The 25,397-nt window shown below is 37.7% G+C and overlaps 1 protein-coding gene across 3 annotated transcripts in view; it reads right to left on the minus strand.

Annotated features, from left to right (window-relative positions):
* Positions 1-13,453: 13,453 nt before the first annotated feature.
* The window catches only part of LOC118801253, a 61,860-nt gene continuing 49,916 nt past the window's right edge, over positions 13,454-25,397 (minus strand). For all 3 annotated transcript variants that reach the window (XM_036561455.1, XM_036561453.1, XM_036561454.1), the window contains 5 exons: positions 17,970-18,056; positions 17,698-17,833; positions 16,971-17,057; positions 16,191-16,274; positions 13,454-13,852 (listed from right to left, as the gene is read on the minus strand). In XM_036561455.1, the coding sequence (XP_036417348.1) occupies positions 13,626-13,852; positions 16,191-16,274; positions 16,971-17,057; positions 17,698-17,833; positions 17,970-18,056 (621 nt within the window). In that variant the 3' untranslated portion in view covers positions 13,454-13,625. The remainder of the gene's footprint in view (positions 13,853-16,190; positions 16,275-16,970; positions 17,058-17,697; positions 17,834-17,969; positions 18,057-25,397) is intronic.

Below are 25,397 nucleotides of genomic sequence, written 5' to 3' on the forward strand. Positions count from 1 at the left end.
AAAATGTCAATTACTGTGTGTTCCATTACAAATACAGGGTGTTTTATTGCAGTAAACTCTGTTTCTGATCAATAAATTGAGTTCACCTTCAGAGAATGCTGCCTAGCGTTTCTGATCTTTTTAAAGCGTTTGAGCACATTGAAGACGTGATCAAGAACATAGGTCATTTTTTCTAAAGAAAATGTGATTTACCTTGTATTCCATTATATGTAAAATATATTTTTTGTCAGAAATGTCTGTTTAGAATCATAATGTTCTCTTCACTGCATAGCGTTTCCATCCTTTCCAAAGACTTTGAGCGCATGTGAAGTGCTGGAAGCGCCGTTTCAGGGTGAACGAACGCGTACATCCACGAGTTCATGTTTGGAAAAGTGTAGTCACCCAAGTTTAAGTAGTCATATTTATTCCTTACAGAAAGTGATTTTCTGCTTGTTGCACTACATATAAAGTGAGTTTTACTGCAGTAAACTAAGTTTCTGATGATTAACATGAGGTCACTTTAAGAGAATTCTGCATAGCGTGTCTAGGCTTTCTACAGCGTTTGAGCGCTTGTGGAGTGCTGGAAACGCCTTGTCAGTGCGTTGAGACGCCTACAACCACAACATGATTGTACAGCTATAGTCACCCTTGTAAAAGTAGTGATATTATTTCTCATAACACTGTAAATTACTCTGTGTTCCATTGTATATAAAATGTATTTATTGGCAGAAATGTCTGTTTAGAATCATAATGGTTTCTTCACACTCAGAGAATACAGCATAGCGTTTCTAGGCTTTCTAAAGCGTTTGAGCGCTTGTGCTGGAAACGCCTTTTCAGACTGAACGAACGCTTACATCCACGACTTACTGATTGCAGAGGTGTAGTCACCCAAGTATCAGTAGTCATATTTTTCCCTTACAAAATGTGAATTACTGTCTGTTCCACTACACATAAAGCATGTTTTACTGCAGTAAACTCAGTTTCTGGTTATTAACATGAGTTCCCGTTAAGAGAACTCTGCATAGCGTTTCTAGGCTTTCTAAAGCGTTTGAGCGCTTGTGGAGTGCTGGAAACGCCTTTACAGACTGAACGAACGCTTATATCAACGAATTCATTATTGTAGAGGTGGAGTCACCCAAGTAAAGTAGTCATATTTTTCTCTTACAAAATGTGATTTCGTATCTGTTCCACTACACATAAAGCATGTTTTACTGCAGTAAACTCAGTTTCTGGTTATTAACATGAGTTCCCGTTAAGAGAACTCTGCATAGCGTTTCTAGGCTTTCTAAAGCGTTTGAGCGCTTGTGGAGTGCTGGAAACGCCTTTTCAGACTGAACGAACGCTTACATCCACGACTTACTGATTGCAGAGGTGGAATCACGCAAATATCAGTAGTCATATTTTTGCCTTACAAAATGTCAATTACTGTCTGTTCCACTACACATAAAGCATGTTTTACTGCAGTAAACCCAGTTTCTGATCATCAATATGAGTTCACGTTAGGAGAATTCTGCATAGCGTTTCTAGGCTTTCTAAAGCGTTTGAGCGCTTGTGGAGTGCTGGAAACGCCTTTTCAGACTGAACGAACGCTTACATCCACGACTTACTGATTGCAGAGGTGTAGTCACCCAAGTATAAGAAGTCATATTTTTTCCTTACAAAATGTCATTACTGTCTGTTCCACTACACATAAAGCATGTTTTACTGCAGTAAACTCAGTTTCTGGTTATTAACATGAGTTCCCGTTAAGAGAACTCTGCATAGCGTTTCTAGGCTTTCTAAAGCGTTTGAGCGCTTGTGGAGTGCTGGAAACGCCTTGTCAGTGCGTTGAGACGCCTAAAACCACAACAACATGATTGTACAGCTATAGTCATCTTTGTTAAAGTAGTGATATTTTTCCTCATAAAACTGTAAATTACTCTGTGTTCCATTGTATATAAAATGTATTTATTGGCAGAAATGTCTGTTTAGAATCATAATGGTCTCTTCACATTCAGAGAATACAACATAGCGTTTCTAGGCTTTCTAAAGCGTTTGAGCGCTTGTGCTGGAAACGCCTTTTCAGACTGAACGAACGCTTACATCCACGACTTACTGATTGGAGAAGTGGAGTCACCCAAGTATCAGTAGTCATATTTTTCCCTTACAAAATGTGATTTCGTCTTGTTCCACTACACATAAAGCATGTTTTACTGCAGTAAACTCAGTTTCTGATCATCAATATGAGTTCACGTTAGGAGAATTCTGCATAGCGTTTCTAGGCTTTCTAAAGCGTTTGAGCGCTTGTGGAGTGCTGGAAACGCCTTTTCAGACTGAACGAACGCTTACATCCACGACTTACTGATTGCAGAGGTGTAGTCACCCAAGTATAAGAAGTCATATTTTTTCCTTACAAAATGTCAATTACTGTCTGTTCCACTACACATAAAGCATGTTTTACTGCAGTAAACTCAGTTTCTGATCATCAATATGAGTTCACGTTAAGAGAATTCTGCATAGCGTTTCTAGGCTTTCTAAAGCGTTTGAGCGCTTGTGGAGTGCTGGAAACGCCTTTTCAGACTGAACGAACGCTTACATCCACGACTTCATGATTGCAGAGGTGTAGTCAACTAAGTACAAGTAGACATATTTTTACCTTAGAAAATGTCAATTACTGTCTGTTCCACTACACATAAAGCATGTTTTACTGCAGTAAACTCAGTTTCTGGTTATTAACATGAGTTCCCGTTAAGACAACTCTGCACAGCGTTTCCAGGCTTTCTAAAGCGTTTGAGCGCTTGTGGAGTGCTGGAAACGCCTTTTCAGACTGAACGAACGCTTACATCCACGACTTCATGATTGTCAGAGTAGTCATCAGTAAAGTGTCATATTTTTCCTCATAAAATGTAATTACTCTGTTCCACTAATAAAGATGTTTTACTGCAGTAAACTCGTTTCTGTATCATGAGTTCCCTCAGAGAATGCAACATAGCGTTTCTAGGCTTTCTAAAGCGTTTGAGCGCTTGTGGAGTGCTGGAAACGCCTTTTCAGACTGAACGAACGCTTACATCCACGACTTACTGATTGCAGAGGTTTAGTCAACCAAGTACAAGTGGTCATATTTTTCCTTATAAAATGTCAATTACTGTCTGTTCCACTACACATAAAGCATGTTTTACTGCAGTAAACTCAGTTTCTGGTTATTAACATGAGTTCCCGTTAAGAGAACTCTGCATAGCGTTTCTAGGCTTTCTAAAGCGTTTGAGCGCTTGTGGAGTGCTGGAAACGCCTTTTCAGACTGAACGAACGCTTACATCCACGACTTACTGATTGCAGAGGTGGAATCACGCAAATATCAGTAGTCATATTTTTGCCTTACAAAATGTCAATTACTGTCTGTTCCACTACACATAAAGCATGTTTTACTGCAGTAAACTCAATTTCTGGTTATTAACATGAGTTCACGTTAGGAGAATTCTGCATAGCGTTTCTAGGCTTTCTAAAGCGTTTGAGCGCTTGTGGAGTGCTGGAAACGCCTTTTCAGACTGAACGAACGCTTACATCCACGACTTACTGATTGCAGAGGTGTAGTCAACTAAGTACAAGTAGACATATTTTTACCTTAGAAAATGTCAATTACTGTCTGTTCCACTACACATAAAGCATGTTTTACTGCAGTAAACTCAGTTTCTGGTTATTAACATGAGTTCCCGTTAAGACAACTCTGCACAGCGTTTCCAGGCTTTCTAAAGCGTTTGAGCGCTTGTGGAGTTCTGGAAACGCCTTGTCAGTGCGTTGAGACGCCTAAAACCACAACAACATGATTGTACAGCAATAGTCATCATTGTTAAAGTAGCGATATTTTTCCTCATAAAACTGTAAATTACTCTGTGTTCCATTGTATATAAAATGTATTTATTGGCAGAAATATCTGTTTAGAATCATAATGGTCTCTTCACATTCAGAGAATACAACATAGCGTTTCTAGGCTTTCCAAAGCGGTCCCCCAAGTCAAAGTAGTCATATGTTTTCTCTACTAAATTTGTTTTACTTTCTGTTCCATTACAAATATAGGGTGTTTCATTGCAGAAAAATCAGTTTCTGATCATTAGTATGAGTTCACCTTCAATGAATATTCCCTAGCGTTTCTAGGTCTTCGAAAGCGTTTCAGCGCTTGTGGAGTGCTGGAAACACCGTTTCAGTGTGAAGAAACGCCTAAAACCACGGAAAGATGATTGCACTGTTGTGTTCGGTCTAGTCAATGTAGTCATATTTTTTCTTAAGACAATGTGATGTACGGTTTGTTCCTTTAAAAATAAATGGTGTTTTCTGGCAGATATGTCTATTTATAATCATTATGGAGTGTTCCCGATGAGAGCATACAGAATATCGCTCTTGGTTTTCCAAGGATTTTGAGTGCTTAAGGTGTGCAGTAAACTCAGTTCAGTGTAGCTTTGTGTACATAAGGACGCTTTTAGTATTGTAGAGGTTTGGTCTTGCTAATTAAGGCTTTAGTGGTCATTCTAACGAAATTGTTATTTATGCTCGGTTCCACTGCATGTAAAGGGAGGTCACGAGAGGACACTGGGCCTGGGCCTCAGAGCTTCTTTTCCACATTGTCCTCTTTAAAGTCTCAATGGCTTGGTCTTTGGTAGCAGATCCTTGCCTGCTTTTAAGAGCAGCAATCACAATTTCTATTCACTCATATGAACAGCTTGGGATTTTGGTTCAACGACCCAACAACTCCAAGCTCGCATTCCATTAGTACAGAAACTGGTCTTAGCGTTGGGTATTATATAGGGGGCCCATGACCTTTGGCTCAATGCTCAGATTAAATGTTTTTTAAGCCTAAATCTCTGCGTCATGATTACTAGGTCTTGTCTTCACAATGATAATTCCCTATTCTAATATAATAGGATAAAGGCCTCTGGGCCTGTGTTTAAGAGCTCCTGTCCCAACTTACTCTTTCAAAATGAAATGGCTCATACTGGATATGGCTCAGAGATTTCATTGCAATTTTTTTCCATCCTTGGCCTCCATTCAGAAGTGCAGTTATAAGACCCTTGGCTTTGGCCTCCAAATTCCCATTCAAATATTATACTTTCTATTCTAAGAGGTTGGGTCTTTGCCTTCCAATTACGGATTTAGTGTCAGTGATATTGTGCTGGGACCTGGCCTCAGAGCTCCATTTCCAAATTTTATTCTTTACAGTCCAAATGGCTGGCTCATGCTACTAGACCTTTGCCTGGGCCTTTGGCCTTTCATTTCAACATTATTGTCCCTGTCTCGTAGTTTGGTTTATTGTTAGTTGGTTCCGGACCAGAGTCTTAGAACACAAATTCTTTACAGTCCAAATGGCTGGCTCATGCTACTAGACCTTTGCCTGGGTCTTTGGCCTTTCATTTCAACATTATTCTCCCTGTCTCATAGTTTGGTTTATTGTTAGTTGGTTCTAGACCAGAGTCTTACACATATCTTAGACTTCAATCTTTCTTAGATGAACGAAAGAAGCTGAAGAACAAGACCCTGGGCTTTGGTGTCCAAATTACCATTCAAATATTATACTTCCTATTCTAAGAGTTTGGGTCTTTGCCTTCCAATTATAGGATTTAGTGTCGGTGATATTGTGCTGGGACCTGGCGTCAGAGCTCCATTTCCAAATTTTATTCTGTACAGTCCAAATGGCTGGCTCATGCTACTAGACCTTTGCCTTGGTCTTTGAACTTTAATTTCACCATTATTGTCCGTCTCATAGTTTGCTTCATTGTTAGTTGGTTCCGGACCAGAGTCTTAGAACACAAGTCTTAGACTTGAAACATTCTTAGATAAACCAAAGAAGTTGAATAACAAGACCCTGGGCTTTGGCCACCAAATTACCATTCAAATATTATATTTCTTACTTTAAGAAGTTGGGTCTTTGCCTTCTTCTAAGGGATTTATTGTTGGTGATACGGTGCTGGGACCTGCCTCAGAGCTTCTTTTGCAAATTTCATTCCTTAGAGTCCAAATGGCTGGCTCATGCTACTAAACCTTTGCCTGGGTGTTTGGTCTGTCATTTCACCATTATTGTCCCTGTGTCATAGTTTGCTTTATTGTTAGTTGGTTCCGGACCAGAGTCTTAGAACACAAATCTTAGACTTCAATATTTTTTAGATAAACGAAAGAAGCTGAAGAACAAGACGCTGGGCCTGGGCTTCAAAGAACTAAACAAAATTTCTTGGTATCATTCAAAGGATTTTCTTTCAGCGGAGATGACATCAGTCCTTCGATCCTGTTCAAATGTTTGATTTTCAGACACTAAAAATCTGGGTAATAGGTGCATGTTCTTTTTATGGGCTTTAGCAATTTCATCCCAATTTCTTATCAAACGTGAAGACTAATGACTATCCTTAAGTGTTAGTTTTAGTTCCTGGGCTGTTGGCCTTGGCCTCCGAATCATGCCTCAGACTTCAAAATTTCGAGGCAATTTGGCAGGGAACCCTTGGCATGGGCGTGGGCCTTGCCCTCCCAAAAAAAATTACTTGCTAGATTCTAAGGTGTACCATGTGTGTGAGAAGACACTAGGCATAGGCCTCAAAACTTCCATTCCGCATTTTTTTCCGTACAGTCTCAATGGCACGTTCGTTGGTAGCACATCCTTGCCTGGGTTGTAGAGTTGCAATCACGATTTCTATTCAATCATATGAACAGGGTGGGATTTTGGTTCAACGACCCAACAACTCCAAGCTCGCATTCCATTAGTATAATCACTGTTCTTAGGGGTTGGGCATTATTTAGGGGGCCCATGACCTTTGGCTCAATGCTCAGATTAAATATTTTTAAGCCTAAATCTCTGCGTTATGATTACTAGGTCTTGTCTTCACAATGATAATTCCCTATTCTAATGTAACAGGATAAAGACCTCTGGGCCTGTGTTTAAGAGCTCCTGTCCCATCTCACTCTTTCAAAATCCAACGGTTCATACTGGGTATTGGCTCATTTCATTGCAATTTTTTTCCATCCTTGGCCTCAGTTCAGAAGTGCAGTTATAAGACCCTTGGCTTTGGCCTCCAAATTACCTAGTTCCTATTTTAAGAGGATGGGTCTTTGCCTTCCTATAAGGGATTTAGTGTCGGTGATATTGTGCTGGGACCTGGCCTCAGAGCTTCTTTTCCAAATTTTATTCTTTACAGTCCAAATGGCTGGCTCATGCTACTAGACCTGGGACTTTGGCCTTTCATTTCATCATTATTGTCCCCGTCTTATAGTTTGGTTCATTGTTAGTTGGTTCTGGACCAGGGTCTTAGAACACAAGTCTTAGACTTGCATCTTTCTTAGATGAACGAAAGAAGCTGAAGAACAAGACCCTGGGCTTTGGCCTCCAAATTACCATTCAAATATTATAGTTCTTATTTTAAGACATTGGGTTGTGGCCATCTTCTAAGGGATTTAGGTCATGGGTACTTGTTCTTTTCTTGGGCTTTTGAAATTTCATCGCAATTTCTTATCAATTGTGGAGAGTAATGAGGAATTTATTATATCCTCTATCCTTAAGTGTTGGTTTTAGTTCCTTGGCTATTGGCCTCAATTCAGAATCATGCCCCAGATTTCATGATTTTTTGGCAACTTGGCCTGGGCCTGGGCCTTAGCCCTCCCAAAAAAAATTACTTGCTAAACTCTAAGGTGTATCTTGTTTGCGAGAGGACACTGGGCATAGACCTCAAAGCTTCCATTCCGCATTTTTTTGTGTACAGTCTCAATGGCTATGTTTTTGGTAGCACATTCTTGCCTGCGTTTTAGAGCTGCAATCACAATTTCTTTTCAGTCATCTGAACAGGGTGGGATTTTGGTTCAATAACCCAACAACTCCAAGCTCCCATTCCATTATTATATTTACTGTTTTAAGGGTTGGGTATCACCTACGGGGCCCATGACCTTCAGCTCAAAGCTCAATTAAATGTTTTTTTAAGCCTAAAAGTCTGGGTCATGATTACTAGCTCTTGTCTTCACAATACTAATTCCCTACTCCATTGTAATGGGATAGATAGGCCTCTGGGCATGTGTTTAAGAGCTCATCTCCCATTTGGCTCTTTCAAAATTAAATTGCTCATACTGGGTAATGGCTCAGAGATTTCTTTTCATCCTTGACCTAAGTTCAAAAGTAAGTTATAAGACCCGGGCTTTGGCCTACGAATTACCGTTCATATCTTATAGCACCTATATTAAGAGGTTGGGTCTTGGCTTCATTTTAAGGGATTTTTTGTTGGTGACATGATATTGGGACCTGGCCTCTGAGCTCATATTCCAATTTTATTCTAAGGCTCTAGTTTGTAACCAACTAACAGAGCTCTGAGGCCAGGTCCCAGCATCATATCACCAACACAAAATCCCTTAGAATAAGACCATGACCCAACATCTTAGAATAGGAACTATATTATTTGAATGGTAATTTGGAGGCCAGAGCCCAGGGTCTTATACCTGCACTTCTGAACTGAGCCCCAGAATGGAAAGAAATTGCAATGAAATCACTGAGCCAGTCCCCAGTATGAGTCATTCCATTTTGAAAGTGCTCAAATGCTTTAGAAAGGCTGGAAACGCTATACAGTATTCTCTTAACGTGAAAACACCATTATGATTATAAACAGACATATCTGCCATAAAATACCTTTTATATACAGTGGAACACACCGAATATCACATTTTCTTAAGAAAAAATATGACTATTTTAACTTGGGTGACTACACCTGCACAATCATGATGTTGTGGTTTTTCGCTGTTTCTTCCCACTTCCCATCTACAATCAAATTTTCATGAGAAGGAACACCGAAGCATAGGGTGACCAAACCTGTACACTACTGAAATCGTCATTATGTACACTAAGATAAACTGAAAATGTGTTTCCAGCACTCCACAAGCGCTCAAACGCTTTAGAAAGGCTAAAAACGCTATGCAGTATTCTCTTAACGTGAACTCATTATAATGATCAGAAACATACACTTCTGCCATAACATACCCTTTGTCTCCAAAGGAACTGACCCACTGGACTTGGGTGACCAAATCTGTACAATCATGAAATCGTAGTTCAGGCGTTTGTTTACAGGGGAAAGGCATTTCCTGCACTCAAATTTGGAATCCAATCTTAGCGTATATGAGGATGATTTCAGTATTGTACAGGTTTGGTCACCCTACTTAATGCTTTAATGTTCTTTCTCATGAAAATGTGATTATAGGTCAGTTGCTTTGGAGACAAAAAGGTATGTTATGGCAGAAATGTCTGTTTATAGTCATTATAAATGTCTTCACATGAAGAGAATACTGCATAGCGTTTCCAGCCTTTCTAAAGCGTTTACAGTGTGTTCCATTTTATATAAAAGGTATTTTTTGGCAGAAATGTCTGTTTATAATCATATTGGTGTCTTAATGTTAAGAGAATACTCCATAGCGTTTCCAGCCTTTCTAAAGCATTTCAGCGCTTGTGGAGTGGTGGAAACGCCTTTTCAGTGTGAAGAAACGCCTAAAACAACAACATCATGATTGTACAAGTGTAGACACCCAAGTTAAAGTAGTCATATTTTTTCTTAAGAAAATGTGATTTATGGTGTGTTCCACTGTATATGAAAGTTATTTTTTTGCAGAAATGTCTGTTCATAATCATAATGGTGTCTTCACCTTAAGAGAATACTGGATAGCATTTCCAGCTATTGTAAAGCCTTTGAGCGATTGTGGATTGCTGGAAATGCCTTTTCAGAGTGAAGAAACATCTAAATCCAGGACTTCATGATTGTAGAGTTAGTCACATTTTTTCTTTACAAAATGTGATTTACTGTTTGTTCCATTACCTATAAAGCTTGTTTTATTGCATAAATGTCGGTTTTTGATCGTTACGAAGGCCAGCTCTGTCCTAGAAAGCCCCTAGACCCAGTGCAGGTGGTGGGCGACAGGAGGATGTAAGCTAGACTACCATCCATGTTGGGCAGCTCTTTCAGTGACAGGATGCTTCACCCCAAGTGTGTGAAGGAGGCTATTGCAGGTCCTTCCATCCTGCTGCTGTTAGACTGTACAACCAGCACTGCTCCCAGTAGAACCCTCACCACACCCCCCATTAGACCTCACATACCTACAGAACATAAACTGTGGAATACATCACCATTTCCTGTGTGCAATATAATCAATACTCCATGTAGAATACATGTAAAATATCTCTATAGTGTAAAGATTTTTTGCTTTTTTCTATTTATGATGTTTATATTGTTAATTAATCACCATTCCCACATGTAATATAATCAATATTCCATGTGCAATATGTGTGAAATGTCTCTATAGTGTAAAGATTTTTTTTTGTTTATAATGTTTATAATGTTTATATTGTCAATTCATCACCATTCCCACATGTAATATAATCAATACTCCATGTGCAATACTCCTTTTGCAATATTCCATGTGCAATTCAGGTAAATATCCTTACATATTTACCTATTTTTTGATTTTTTATTTATAATTGTTTAGATTGTTTATTTTTGTGAAGTATTAAGGATAAGTACTTTGTTAATTCTCTTCTTGTTTCTTTCCTAAGTGCCGTGCTATCCCATTTCCCCGTTGTGAGATTAATAAAGAGCATCTAATATAGAGCATCTGGTATCACAGAGCATCCTGACCTTCAGCATCACTGTCTGGTAACATAGTGAACATCCTAACCAGTTGTATCAATACAGTGTAACATATTGTATTATTATACTGTTTTTATTATATGGAATTTTACTTATTGACCGTTGTATTTTTGTCACTATATCTGCTGCTGATCTGTGTTAAATTTAGCATGTTCCAGAGAAACAGTTTTCTCTCAACACATGACCGCAAGGAGAATGAATGACAAACGTTGACTTAGCTTGAAGTGGAGAAAAGGCCTAGACTAATCTCACCCCAACCGACCACACGGTTATTCATCAGTTTTGCTTGTGATGCATTTAAGATATTCCCATCAAGAACTAAGCTTGTTCAGCAATCAACATGTCTGCCACAAACAACAGCAATAAAGCATGGATCTTTTGTATGGTGCCATGAGTACACCTGTGCAAAAGTAGAGTGTCTGACTTTTTGGAGAGGTGATGATTGTCACTATAATGACTGTATGTGTATTTCAGAAATAATTACAAGTTGTAATACTAAAAGGTAAGGAACAATTCACATTTAAAGGGCATTACAGTAATGTGCAATAGTTTAGTTTATGGTCTTTTTATTACTGACTTTTTGTACTGAATAGTTTACACACCTGTAAATTATGCACATATGCACACACAAAACTGATGAGACCTTATGAAAGAAAAATCCTCATGCTGTGGTGCTGACATTCATTAACATCTCATTTATTATAACATTCCTGCACAAAGGAACTACACAGCAAATCAATACTGAACTATGAAAAACTACTTGAAATAAAAGGAAAAAGAAGAGACATTCTCAAGGCTTAAACTGTGTCATGTTGGATGTAAAATATACCAATATTAAATTTAGTGATAATGAATAAAAATCATTTTAAACACTACAACACAATGAAAGAATATAATACAGCCTAGGAGTAAATAAAATTTATATGGTGGAGTTTTCCTGTAAGCCTTGTAAGTCATGCAAACAAGACAATAAATATGGACAAAACACCATACAAACCAATGTCCAATAAAGTATGCAAACATACTGTAATCACAGCAATGATTTCTAAGACCCACTGACTAATAAACAGAATAAAATGTCCTGTGCAAAAAAGTACATTTCAATGTCTTGTGTAGTGGGCGGCATGCATGTAGTGCAACAAATGAAAGCGAAGTGTAGGCCTTTCAGCAGTTCAGTCTAATCGTTTAAAAGTCCATCATACAGAACTTTCTAGGAGTCTGACTGCCTGCAGGATGAAACTGTGAGTATAGAGGACCTGATGGGAGGGGTGTAAACAGTCCATGTCAAAGTCAAGTTTGTCATTCAGACTGTACAACAAGCAGTGCAAGGCTGAACAAGATTGTGTTTCCCCAACGCAGATGTGCAAAAATACACAAACATAACATAAAAGGCAATTGCACAGACATACTAGACAGCATAGACAGACATAAAACATAGAAAAAGAGAGACAAAAAATTATATATGTATATAAAAAGAAATATTGCACATTGTTCTCAGTGATAATATTGCACAGTGTAACAGAAAATGTAAACTTGACATTGGTGAACAGTGATAAAGTGCTGAAGTGACGAGAACATTTTAAACATTGCACAGAAAAAAATATCATTTTTCTAAGAAAGTTCTAAGAAAGTGTTCAGACAGTAAGGGGTGAGAAAGATCTTTCCTGATGCTGTATGTCTTGCATTCAGTGTAGATGTCCTTGAAGGCAGGAAAACTTAACCCAGTAATGAACCACCCGCTTTCCTGTGCTTTCCTGTCTGAGAAGGCAGAGTGTATATACCAGACAGTTATGCGACAGGACAGGATACTCTCTATGATGCTTCTGCAGTTGAGAACTGGTGTGCACATGCCGGCCCTCTTTAGTCTCCTTACGAAGTACAGGCACTGTCGTGCCCTCTTCACTGAGGAGGAAGAGCAGTTCAGGGACCAGGATAGGTTGTTGGTGATGTGTACTCCCAGGAACTGTTTCCACTGCAGTGCCGCTGGCATTTGCTCAGGTCCTCCTGAAGTCAACAATCATCTTTTCTGTGTTGGTAACATTCAAGAGAGACATATCTCCTGTGTGTGTGTGGAATCTGAGCTTGTCTGTTTTGTTTACATAGCCGGGAAGGGCACGCAGGCCACTCTGTGAACACTTCGGCTCTCCCCGCATTTTCTTTTGCCCTTTGAAATGCAGTGACCGCCAACACAGCGTGCATGTACAACTTCAGGTGTAACAGGAAAATTTGAACTAGAAGCTGAGGCACTGGAATGTAGTCTAGCTGCTGCACCTTGTAAAGTGGAACGGGAAAAATTCTAACAAGAAGCCGACTTCAGCATCATTGAGAGTTGAAATGCATGGAAAAGGATGAGGAGGTTGCACGTGCTGGACAAGAGGGCAAGATTAACTCAGTTTTGCTGTTTCACAGAATAGGTCAGTACTGTTTTGTCTTGTTTGCGAATGTTTGTGATAGCAACTGATTAGCTTCACAACAGCAACTGTAGTGTCAAGACTGCTAACCCACAACCAAGCTAACGTTACATTACTTGCTGTGTCATTGTTCACTCTGACATTATATCATGGTATTTGTGTGCACAAGAAAGAAAGAAAGAAAAAACAAAAAAAGCACATTTTCGGCCTTCATTTAGGCTTCTCAAAATCATTACAAAACAATGTTGACATGTACCCGGCCTTTTTATGTAATAACTTTATGTGATAGAACCTTTAAAGGCATCAAACCTTTGGTTCCTATCACCACCACTGTGAACAATTCTGTTTCAGTGATTATTTTTAGAGTAGAGAACTACTTTCTTTGGTTGCTACATCTTCGCAACCAAATTACACAAACATTCAAAATTAATTGGCAGTGGAATTTTCCTTTACGCAACTTCATGGCTTCTGAGTGCTATGACTGTCTAATTACTAGATTATCAAAAAAGACCATGAGTTTGAACAGCCTATCCAGTTTGCTTCCATTTTAAATTAAAATTTCAAGTTGACCTGACACAGGGTAGTAATTTGTGTGTGAAATTCAGAATTATTATATGTCTTCCAAGTCGCTGTCATCCAAGGTATCAAATGGAAGCATATTGTGCTCCTCCTCTGGTGTCTCCTCAGGACCATCTTCAGGCAACAGCAAAGCATTTGGTCCTAAAGCCATGCTGTACCTTGATGAAACAATCTTGATTTTCTGCTCAACGTCTGCAAGCCTCTCTTGAAGATGGCACAGTAGCCCACACTGCCCCTCCTCAGTTAAGGTTAAAATGCCTACAAAGAAAGAATGAATGAATGAATGAATGAATGAATAAATGAATGAATGAATACACACACACACACACACACACACACACACACACACACACACACACACACACACACAGAGTGTCTCAAAAATAAGGAAACACCCACTTAAAATAAAAATGGTTTGGCAGATGATGGGTGATTGAATTGCAGATGCAAGCTGTGGGGGAAGGAGGAAAGTTGTTAGGCTATGTGACCAGCAGGGCAGCCATCTTTAATGCCACCATCTTGCCATCTTGGATTCAGCTTCAGTTTTACAAATGGGAAACTAGGTGTGCGACACATGAAACAAGCAGAGAATTTCAAAAGAAAAACAATGGTGTGCTTCATGTCAACATAACTTTATTCATGCTCATGTTAAAACAGTGTTTTTTCTTCTGTACAGGATGTAAAGGATGGCGCTATCCCAAGCAGAACATGTTGAGATCCTGTCCTGTTTTCCCATGAACGAAGCGCATATCTTGCCAGAAGATTTCAACCAACACCACCCAAACAGGCTTCCCATTACCCACAATGCAGCTGCCAAAATTCTTGCCAAATTCAAAGAAACAGGTTATGTCACCAATAAACTGAAAGCTGGACCAAAAACCAAAAAAAAAAGCTGGACCAAAAACCAAAAAAACGCTACGTAAGTAGCAACAGCAACCGCTGTTCTGGCCTCATTCAGCAAGAGCCCACATCTGTAGCACCCGTCGTCTGGAATGTGGGGTTAGCCGTGCCTATATACATATACATATATATATATATATATATATATATATATATATATATATATATATATATGGCAAGCCAAACAGGAAATATTGAATGAACATTGATATACATGGAATGAACTTTGATATATATGGAATGAACATTGATATATAATGAATGAACATTGAGATATACTGAATGAAAGTCGCTGTTGAAGGGTTGAGGATGGCCAACAAAAACTGTGCGTCAATTAATGGGCATTAACAAACTCCAGGTGGAGCTTAAAGGAAGGGTATTCTGATAAAGTGACCAGTATGTATACACAGTGATCCCTTGGACAGGGATCTGAGAGTGGCTGATATATGATGTGAAGCTACAGATGGGTGGATCTTCAATATGTACATAATTTGACATGGTGCAGAAGAAGAGTCAGATGAGGCCATAATTTCTGTTTGAAAAATGCTCTTTTATTGAGAGCAAGGGAAAACAATGTCACTTGAAAAGCAACTGAAAATTGAGGTAGGTCACTCCTAGCCCTACTCTTTCTTCTGATGGTCACCAAACACAAACGCACTCTCACTAACACATACACACACTGTAACTGAAGGACAACAACATAACATTGAATAACAACGTAAACAGTCTGCTTAGCAGGTGTGGGAGGGCCAAGACTACAACACACACAACCCCAAAAGGCCCTCTCTGTCTGAACAAAACATTTTAAAAATGATCTTAATTTTTTAGCTCAATGGTCGATCCATGTATATCAACGTTCATTCCATATATATCAAAGTTCATTGTATATATATCAAAGTTCATTGTATATATATCAATGTTCATTCGATATATATCAATGTTCATTGTATACATATCAATGTTCATTCAATATATATCAATGTTCATTGTATATATATCAATGTTCAATCAATACATATCAAAGTTCATTCAATATATATCAATGTTAATTTTATATATCACAGTTTATTCAATATATATCAATGTTAATTCCATATATATCAAAGTTCATTGTGTATATATATCATCATTCATTCAATATATCGCAGTGGAACAAAGATTGATATATATGGAATGAACAATGATATATATAGAATGAACTGTGATATATACACAAAGAACATTGCTATATATGGAATGAACATTGATATATATGGAATGAACATTGATATACATGGATCGAACATTGAGATAAAAAAATTAATAATATAATTCATAAAATATTTTGTTCAGACAGAGATAGACTTTTGGGGTTGTGTGTTGTAGCCTTGGACCTCCCCCACCTGCTAAACAGACTGTTTACGCTGTTGTTTAATGTTGTTGTGTTGTTCTTCAGTTACAATGTGTGTATGTGTTTACTGTGTTATTTTGTGTCCAGCTCAGAGTTAGTGAGAACGCGTTTGTGTTTGGTGACCATCAGAAGAAAGAGTAGGGCTAGGAGTGACCTACCTCAATTTTCAGTTGCTTTTCAAGCAACTAGTTACAGCTGCAAGATGCTTTTACAAAACATCTCAAGTTGGCTATCCATATAGTGTATTACCTTAAATGAAATTAAATACAGAAGCTAGTAAGTCAGTAAGTAATAAAGCATCCATACCATTTATGTAAACCAAAATTATTGCCTTTCCAGCAGCTTTTGACAGGTGTGCGGAGTCACAGGAGCACAGACGGACAGGTCTCACTGCAGGCAAGAGATGTGTTGAAAAGAATAATGAACATCTGATTAAAATTTAACCAAAAACTATATTAACAAAAAAAACATTACACACACTTAAACCACTACCTTGACTGCACTGTGTACATTTGCCATTTTCTTTTACAAAGCACACTGTTGGTGCTATGGGCCTGTAAAATCCATCTATTCAGGACTCCCTATTATGGAGTACAAGTTTTTTGTGTCTGGATATGTCACATTCCATACAAATCCACTCTTCTGGCATGCAATCTCTGTAACGAATGACTGCAGGAGATGAACAGTAGCTGCAATTTCTCTCTGGAACCATTCTGGAGGACAACAAGCAGTCCAAGTGGTACGGCCTTGCTTTCCGCCACTCATCTTTGGCTACAGCCTGCCGCAAGTTCCATAAAGAGGATGTTGATGGATGTTCTACTGAACAGTTGACATCAACCTACATCAAAACATCCTAAAGTTTCTCCAGCTCACTGTCTAAAAGAGGGATATAACCAAAACAGAGAACTAATTAAAATATCCTTTGTGATTCTGCAGCACTACAGCAACATCTAGGCCACTATGAAATAAATAAAAGTGTGAAATAAATAAAAATATGACATGGATGAAAGCAGAGCAAAATAAAAAGACATTGTTTTTAAACTTTTTGTTAACTTGCTTAATTGTTATGTCATAGTATCATCTCACCAATCAAACACTGAGATGTTGATGATTCTGACAGTACAGGTACCTCCTCAGTCATCTCAAAACGATTCAGGTCCTTACTGGCAGCTTCTGAAGTCATGGAAAAACAGATGCAGACAATCAAAAATTAATATAAGAAGTAGGAAAAATACATGTTAGCCTATCTATGAGCATAACCCGCTGTTACAGTCTTTATTAAAATAGGCAGTATACTTCATAAGAAAACAATGTTTTGCAGCGACATCGCATTTTTTTGCCAATATAACGTGGTGGACTGTGTTCATACGGTGCGGTGTGGGCGGGTAGCTGAACAAGACTCATTATGTTGTATGTTCCGAGACCTCCCCTTGGCTGTGATCTGTCTATGTGGTATCACATGCTTGCTTGGGTCACAGCACAAAACCTCTAGTGTTGCCCAGACTTGCACAGCTCTTGTAAAGAATACACAGCCACGTTTTGGCAGTTTGATTTTGTGTAGTTCTTTCATTGTTTAGAGTACACAGCCAGCTTAAATATTAAAAATATAGGGCTAGTTGTCCCAGACTAAACCTCTTCCTGGACTAAAAAGAATTTCCTAAGGTGATTCAATATTGGCACTGCAAATCCAAGTTCAAAATGGTGGTGGTGGGGTGATGGTATGCAACTATGTGCTGAACTACCGCTCAGCTCATGTTTTCCAAAAATGGGAACAGATAGCAGCACACAGATTTACAAATGAATATCAACAAACCTGAAGCGGAAATCCGTTTGCGTGTCTGTCCACTTCTGCTTCTTTTTTGCAGTGGATGTCTTTCATCATCTTTCTCCACCCACCGTATGTGAAATCTGCTACCTTCAGATGTCCGTTTAGCTTTCTCTTGCTTTGCCTTGCACACAGACAGGGAACACTGTATGCAGGCTTCAACATTATAACACTAAAGCTACATAGCATTTTCTACTCTTTTTAATCTGTGTTAACTCCTTTTGTGAAGTAAAAATGAACTGCTCATTTAAAATACTCACTTTCTCTTGAGCCAAAAATAAGTCTGTAAGGAACATAACATCCTCTGCTTCTCCACTGTCCTGGCGAGCAGCCATTTTAACAGCAGACTGGTGGAGAAAAAGAATTTGAATGAAGAACATCAGAGAAGTAGGAAAAACAAACAACAAACAAAACAAACAAAAACCAGGAAGTACATATGGAACAGCAATGTAAGTGGGACAATGAAGGAAAGAGGTGGCAAGATGAAAGAGAAATGGTGTGTGCATGTATGTGTAAGTGAGAGGAGAGAGAGAGAAAGAACGAGAGACTCTGGTGTACATTAGAAGACAATAGAGCTTCTAGAAAAGACCAACAGTGCTGTGTGTGTTTTATTGTTTTGTAAAATGCATATTTGTGTATAGTTGGCAGGAGAGAGAAAAAGAAAGTAACAGAGAGTGACATAGACAGAACTCTAAAAGAGCGTTTTTTTATGACTATGAATTAAAAGGTGAAAATGTAAACAAAGTCATTCAAAGAGCTTTGCTGTGAAATGCGCTGTTCTAGAAAAACTTAGTTTCACCATCACCACTATGAAATGACCAATTGTTCACAATGGTGGTGACAGCAACCAGATGTCCAAAGAATTTAATGCCTTTAAAAGCTCCCCCGTCCCTGATAACTGATACCATAAATAAATCAGAGGCAGTAAGTTTTTCCACAGTAAACCACTTCACATCAAACCATGACCATGGAAATTTCTGAAATATTAACCTTAAACTCTAGTTATATGACCATTCCAAGCAAACAGAGTTATGTCAACTGAATAGTTGTTTTAACAAATCAATGTTCATTGGTTAGCAGCAAGATAGAAAAATAATCTTCTGGTTTGCAATACTGATGATTTAACTTACAGGTGACATTAAACATTACCAAAAAGTTTTGTAATAACTTAAGCATGTAAATGACAGCTAACTAACGTTACTTAAGCAAACTAGTTTTCAAGCAGGCTATCAAAACAGATAAGGAAACTAAGTAATAGTATGGCTGTCTATCTACAAACGCGGTTAGCTGGTTAGTTGACGCTAGCTAACCCCTACCTTAGTTAACTAATTATCGAACTAGCAAGGTACTTTAGTTAGACTAGCTTACCGCCTAACTAACCTACCCATAATTACACATAATTACACACTGCTTTAGCAACGGTACATGTTCAATTTTCCGGACTAAAACAATGTTAGTGTGCTGTATTTAGTTGCTTTACCGGTAGATACCGGTGTTGCATCCAAATCAGTTCCCCTTCACGGGTCAAGTTCTCAGGAGCGCGCATTCACTGGCTGCGTCCAAAACCGCATACTAACACAGTAAACAGTGTGTCAAAATAGTACACGACCAATAGAAGTCCATTCACTACCGTAGTATATGTATGGGGTCTCGAACGCAGCCAAATTCAATGCCAAACCCGAACCGGTTTCACTACAAATTCTCTGACCAGACAACACCGCCACTACGGAAAGCGAAACGGTTCAAGAAGGCTGTAAAACTGCGCTTTGACGCCGATTGATTTATTAATTTTAGGCGTAATTCTTTTTGACTCTTCTCGCTTTCCGTTGTTTTAGTGCTGTGTGGATGCGCGTGCCCGCAACTTCGACTGATCAGGGGAACGTGAATTTGAAGAGAAACCAAATCGGATGCAACACCAGTTCTCGAATTGGCTAGCTAACGCCGACCTTATCGAACTAGCAAGGTAGTTAGTTAGCCTAGGTTACCACCTAACTATCCATACTTACACATAAATTACCCACTGCTGTAGCAACGGAACATGTCCTCTTTTTATGAACTAAAACAAACAAAGTTTATATGCTGTATTTAGTTTACAAACAATACCCGCACCGAGCGCCTACCTGACCAAGAATGAACGCGATAGTTGCAGAGCGTGATTATGTCGTTCGCCGCCGTCGTCAGTCGTCATCATACGGGTATTTTTCCAGTTTCCCGCAGACTGCAGTAGCGTGTGCATTTCACCCGACTGCTACGGTTTGTGTGAAGTGAACAGGTGTGCAATGCATTACCATTACTGTTTGTACATTGTTTAAAACATAAATAAAAAAGTGTGCATTTCACGTTTCAGGCACACAAAAACGTGACACTGACACGGTGCCCCCCAAGTGGACCAACGTGTGTATTACACACTGGGGCGTGATACCGGGTTGGGTATTTTATGCAGTAAACGATCTTTTCAGTGTATCTTAGCTTTTTTTGACGAGGATTTCAGTATTGTACAAGTTAAGGCTTGCTTGTTCTTTTATGCCAGTTTCTGTGGATTGAAAGGGTATTTTATGGCAGAAATGTCTGTTTACAATCATTATTATGTCTTCACATTAAGAGTATACTGCATAGCGTTTCTAGCCTTTCTAAAACGTTTGAGCGCTTATGTAATGCTGGATATGCCTTTTCAGTGTAAATTAGCCTGTACAACACTGATTTCAGTATTGTACACGGTAAGTCACCCAAATTAAAGCTTTCATGTTCGTTCTCATAATAAATGTGATTTTCAATCAGGTCCATTACATGTAAATGATATGGCAGAAATGTCTGTTTATAATCATTATTATGTATTCACGTTAAGAGAATGCTGTATAGCGTTTCTAGTCTTTCTAAAGCGTTTGTGCGCTTCAGGATTTCCCAGTAGGAGTTGGATCTCTGCGTGCCAGGCGGAAGTGGCTGCTCTTATGGAAGCAGGAAGCGGCCACTTTGCGGCCACTTTTATTAGCGGCCGCCACTTCGCGGCGACATCGCGGGAACTTCCCTGATAGTAAAAGGATAGTGGACCACTGTTGGCCCGCTGATGGCAAAGCTGGTGGTCCACTGGCGTTTTGCTCAGCGTTTTCTGGGCGGCCCACCAGTGGTTAAGCAGAGTAATAGTCAAAACTCCACTTATTGCTCATTTTCTACTCATAGTCCAATTTACATTACTAGCTTCCTTTAGTGCATTATAAATTAGTTTAGTAAATCATTTTCATCAGTAAAATAATTTTAACAGTGTCAGCAACAACATTTTCTATAAAATCATTTCACATTAGGCCTAGTCATTATTTTTTTCTCTTATTTGCTTGTAATATTTGTCTTAATTTATTTATCTAAAATGAAAAGCTCTGTATGTAGTACAATAATCTGGGTAGTCCAAGGGTGGACCAGCAGTGGCAAATAGCCGGCGGTGTGCCGACCTTATCAAGTCTGTGGACCGATATGCTCGCTGTCTGGGTTTTATTTGCTGCCGACATTGAGCAGCCACATCATGGCCACATCGCGGCCACATTTATTAGCAACCGCCTCTGCGCAGCCACTTCTCCGTCACTTTTACATTTACATTTCAAATAAATTGCAATCCATGCCAAAATACATTCCAAACACAAAAATGCATTTCAGAATATATTGCCATGTTAATAATGTTAGTAAATATATTTTAAAATGCACTTATGTTAAAATTTCTGGGGAAATATTACATATGGAAATGTACTATAGAAAAATACATGTAAGTAAATGTATTTATGATGTACATTTGAAAATGTATGAAAATTACCAAAATGCTTTTAATGCACTTTACTGTTTGGAAACATTTTAAAGTGAATTTGTATCTTTTGAAATGAATTTGTACTCCAGTATCTTAATTGTAAATGTTGGTAAATGGACTTTTAACAAGACAAAAGCAATTGTTGTAGATATTGATACACTGTAAAATGTAATTTGACGTAATGCAAAGTACAATGCAAAACACAGAAGTCAGTACCGTTCATTCAGTTACATCTTTAGTTACATCTTTAACCTTTATTAAAATTACATACAATTGAAAAATATAATAATAAATACAAATGTATTTTAAAAAGTGCATTTTAAATAAATATTAAGAAATACATTTTTGGCCATTTTCATATGTTTTGCAAAAATATATTTCGCAGGGCAGGGCATTGCCCTGCGATGGACTGGTGCCCTGCGATGGACTGGTGCCCTGCGATGGACTGGCGACCTGTCCAGGGTGTATCCTGCCTTCCGCCCAATGACAGCTGGGATAGGCTCCAGCACCCCACCGCGACCCAGAAGGATAAGCGGTTTAGATGATGGATGGATGGATATATTTCATAAATATATTTGAAATATATATATATATATATATATATATATATATATATATATATATATATATATGTATATATGTATATATATATATATATTTTTTTTTCTCCTTATGGGAGACTAATCTTAATAATGCTATAGCTCCCTGATAGGCTGATGTCTGCTTATGTTTTACACACACTATTTAAGGTATGCTGAACTAGAACACACATTTTGTTAAATGTGACAGGCAAAATAATTAAACATTGTATTGATATTCTGTTTTGTAGGCTTATTGCAAATCAATGGGTATTTTGTATTTAAATAAGTTTTTTGCATTTTCTTTCCTACTTTCTTCTTTTGCTGTAAATGTTTTAGTAATGCTTTGATGAAAATTAAATACTAAATTTATTAACATTAATAAACCATGATCATCAACGTTATTAAGACATAAATAATGTTTACAGAGTATTTAACACTTGTATTAAATTATGTTTGTTAGTGTCAAATAAAAAACACGAATTATATCATGTTTATTCTACCTATGACTAATTCTTTTACTTTCTTGTTTATATCTTGGATCTGGATTTATTAATTTGTCATATACTTAATACAATTGTATATTGTTAATATTTACTATTTCATTTAAAATTTAATGTTTAAGAACTATACCGCAAATTCAACATTTCTTTACGATTTCTTTTTTACAGGTATCATGTATTTTTTCATGCCTTTAAATCTCTCACTTCATTCTCAGTCTCAGCCTTTTGAGAATTGGGCTTCTGACTTTGTTCCCCCCACCACCAATCTACCAAACTTCTCAGGTGGCAGAGCAGTTATGTGAACAGGACAGAATAAATGCACCTGAAAGAAGCAGAAGCACTTCAAGGAATAAAAATAATGTAGTGCTGGATAATTCACTGATGAGTCAAATGAAATGATGGAAAAGGGAAAAAAATCAGAAAAAAATGTAAAAAAAAATCTTCCCTTCAACCAAACAACCATCACAGGATGAAGTAAATTTAAACTGCCACATTGCTAAATATTCTCGGTACAAAACCAAAATAACACGGCTAACAGAACTACACTGTATTTTATTGAGGCTAGATAAATTCATGTGTGATGAGTTAGTATTTACTTAGACATTTTTTCCTTTTTACTTCGCAGTTATAGCCTGCAATGCTTGTAGGATGCAATCTATTAAGGAATGTAGTTGGTTCCAGTAATTCCTTATCTCCTAAAATCCCCAACACTAAGCGCCACAAACATACAGCCTATGGCAAATCCCTTTAGATAGTGGTGGTTCATGCAACTTCTCATCGTAGCTGTGCAGATTACGTGGCAGCTACCATGAAATATGCCCCAGGAGAAGTGGCTAATAAACCTGTCAGGTGCAGAGCCAGCCACTAATAACACTGCCGGCAAAGAGGCGGCCACAAGAAGTGGCAGCGGCCACTCGGCTTTAGTGTTCATTCTCATGAAAATGTGATTTTCTTTCTAAAGCGTTTGCTGTAGGAGTTGTATCTCTTCGTGCCGGGTGACGGGCGTAAGTGGAGGCTCTTGTCACAGTAGGAAACAACCACTTCATCGCCACTTCACCGTCACTTTTATTAGCAACCACCACTTTGCTGGCAGTGTCATTAGCGGCCAGCTCTGCACCTGACACGTATTAGCCACTTCTCCTGGGGCATATTTCGTGGTAGCGGTCACATTATCTGCACAGCTATTTGCTAAAGGCTGTATGTTTGTGGCGCTTAGTGTTTGGGGATTTTAGGAGATAAGGAATTACTGTAACCAGCTACATTTCTTAATAAGTTGCATCCTACAAGCATTGCAGGCTATAACTTTTTACGAAGTAAATAGGAAAAAACGTCTAAGTGAATAGTAATCCATCACACATTAATTTATCTAGCCTCACTATTAGCCATGTTATTTTGGTTTTGTGCAGGGAATATTTAGCGATGTGGCAATTTAAATTTAGTTTGTTCTGTGATGGTTGTTTGGTTGGGAGGAAACCTGATTTTTTTTTCCTTTTTTCATCGTTTCATTTGACTCCTCAGTGAATTATCCAGCACTATATTATTTTTATTTTTTGAAGTGCTTCTGCTTTTTCAGGTGCATTTGTTCTGTCCTGTTCACATAACTGCTCTGCCACCTGAGAAGTTCGGTAGATTGGTGTGGGAGGGACCAAAGTCAGAAGCCCCATTCTTAAAAGGCTGAGACTGAGAATGAAGTGAGAGATTTAAAGGCATGAAAAAATACATGATACCTGTAAAAAAGAAATCGTAAAGAAATGTTGAATTTGCATTATAGTTCTTAAACATTAAATATTAACTATATACAATTGTATTGAGTAATTGACAAATTAATAAATCCAAAGATATAAACAACAAAAAAAGTTTAAGAAAAATTAAACAAGTTAAAAAATAGTCAGAAAAAATTACATACATTTAAGTGTTCTTTATTTAATTGATACTAACATAAACATAATTTAATACAAGTGTTAAATACTTGTAAACATTATTTATGTCTTAATAATGTGGATGTTCATGGTTTATTAATGTTAATAAATGTACTAATTAATTTTACCAAAGCCTTACCAAAACATTTCCAGCAAAAAGAAGCAAAGGAAGAAAGAAAGACAGGAAAAAAAACTGGACTCTTAATTTATAAGACAGGGACCACAAGCATCTAGAAGGTAAATAAACATTTAATCTTGTAATTTCTACAATAAAACTGATTTCCCTATTATTTCCATACACACTTTAAATTTGCCCTTTATTATTATTTAACTACAAAATACCTATTGATTTGCTATAAGCCTACAAAACAGAATATCAATATAATGTTTAATTATCCTTGCCTGTCAAGTTTAACAAAATTTGTGTGGTCTAGTTCAGCATACCCTGAATTGAGTGCGAGTAGTGTTAAACAGAAGCAGACATCAGCCTATATATATATATATATATATATATATATATATATATATATATATATATATACACACACACACACACACACACACACACACACACACACACACACACACATATATATATATATATATATATATATATTTCAAATGTATTTATGAAATATATTTTTTCAAATATATGAAAACTCCTTAAATATATATTTCAAATGCATTTATTTGTATTTGTTATTATATTTTTCAATTGTATGTAATTTTAATAAAGGTTAAAGATGTAACTAAATACACATGAACTGAATGAACCATACTGACTTGGGTTTTGTATTGTACTTTGCATTATGTATGCAGTCAGATATTCACAAAAAATGTATGTCAAATAAGCACGATATCAAATCGTCAAACTACATTTTCACAGTGTATCAATATC

The sequence above is a fragment of the Colossoma macropomum genome, unplaced genomic scaffold (genome assembly GCF_904425465.1).
Source record: "Colossoma macropomum unplaced genomic scaffold, Colossoma_macropomum, whole genome shotgun sequence".
Taxonomy (NCBI): Eukaryota; Metazoa; Chordata; class Actinopteri; order Characiformes; family Serrasalmidae; genus Colossoma; species Colossoma macropomum.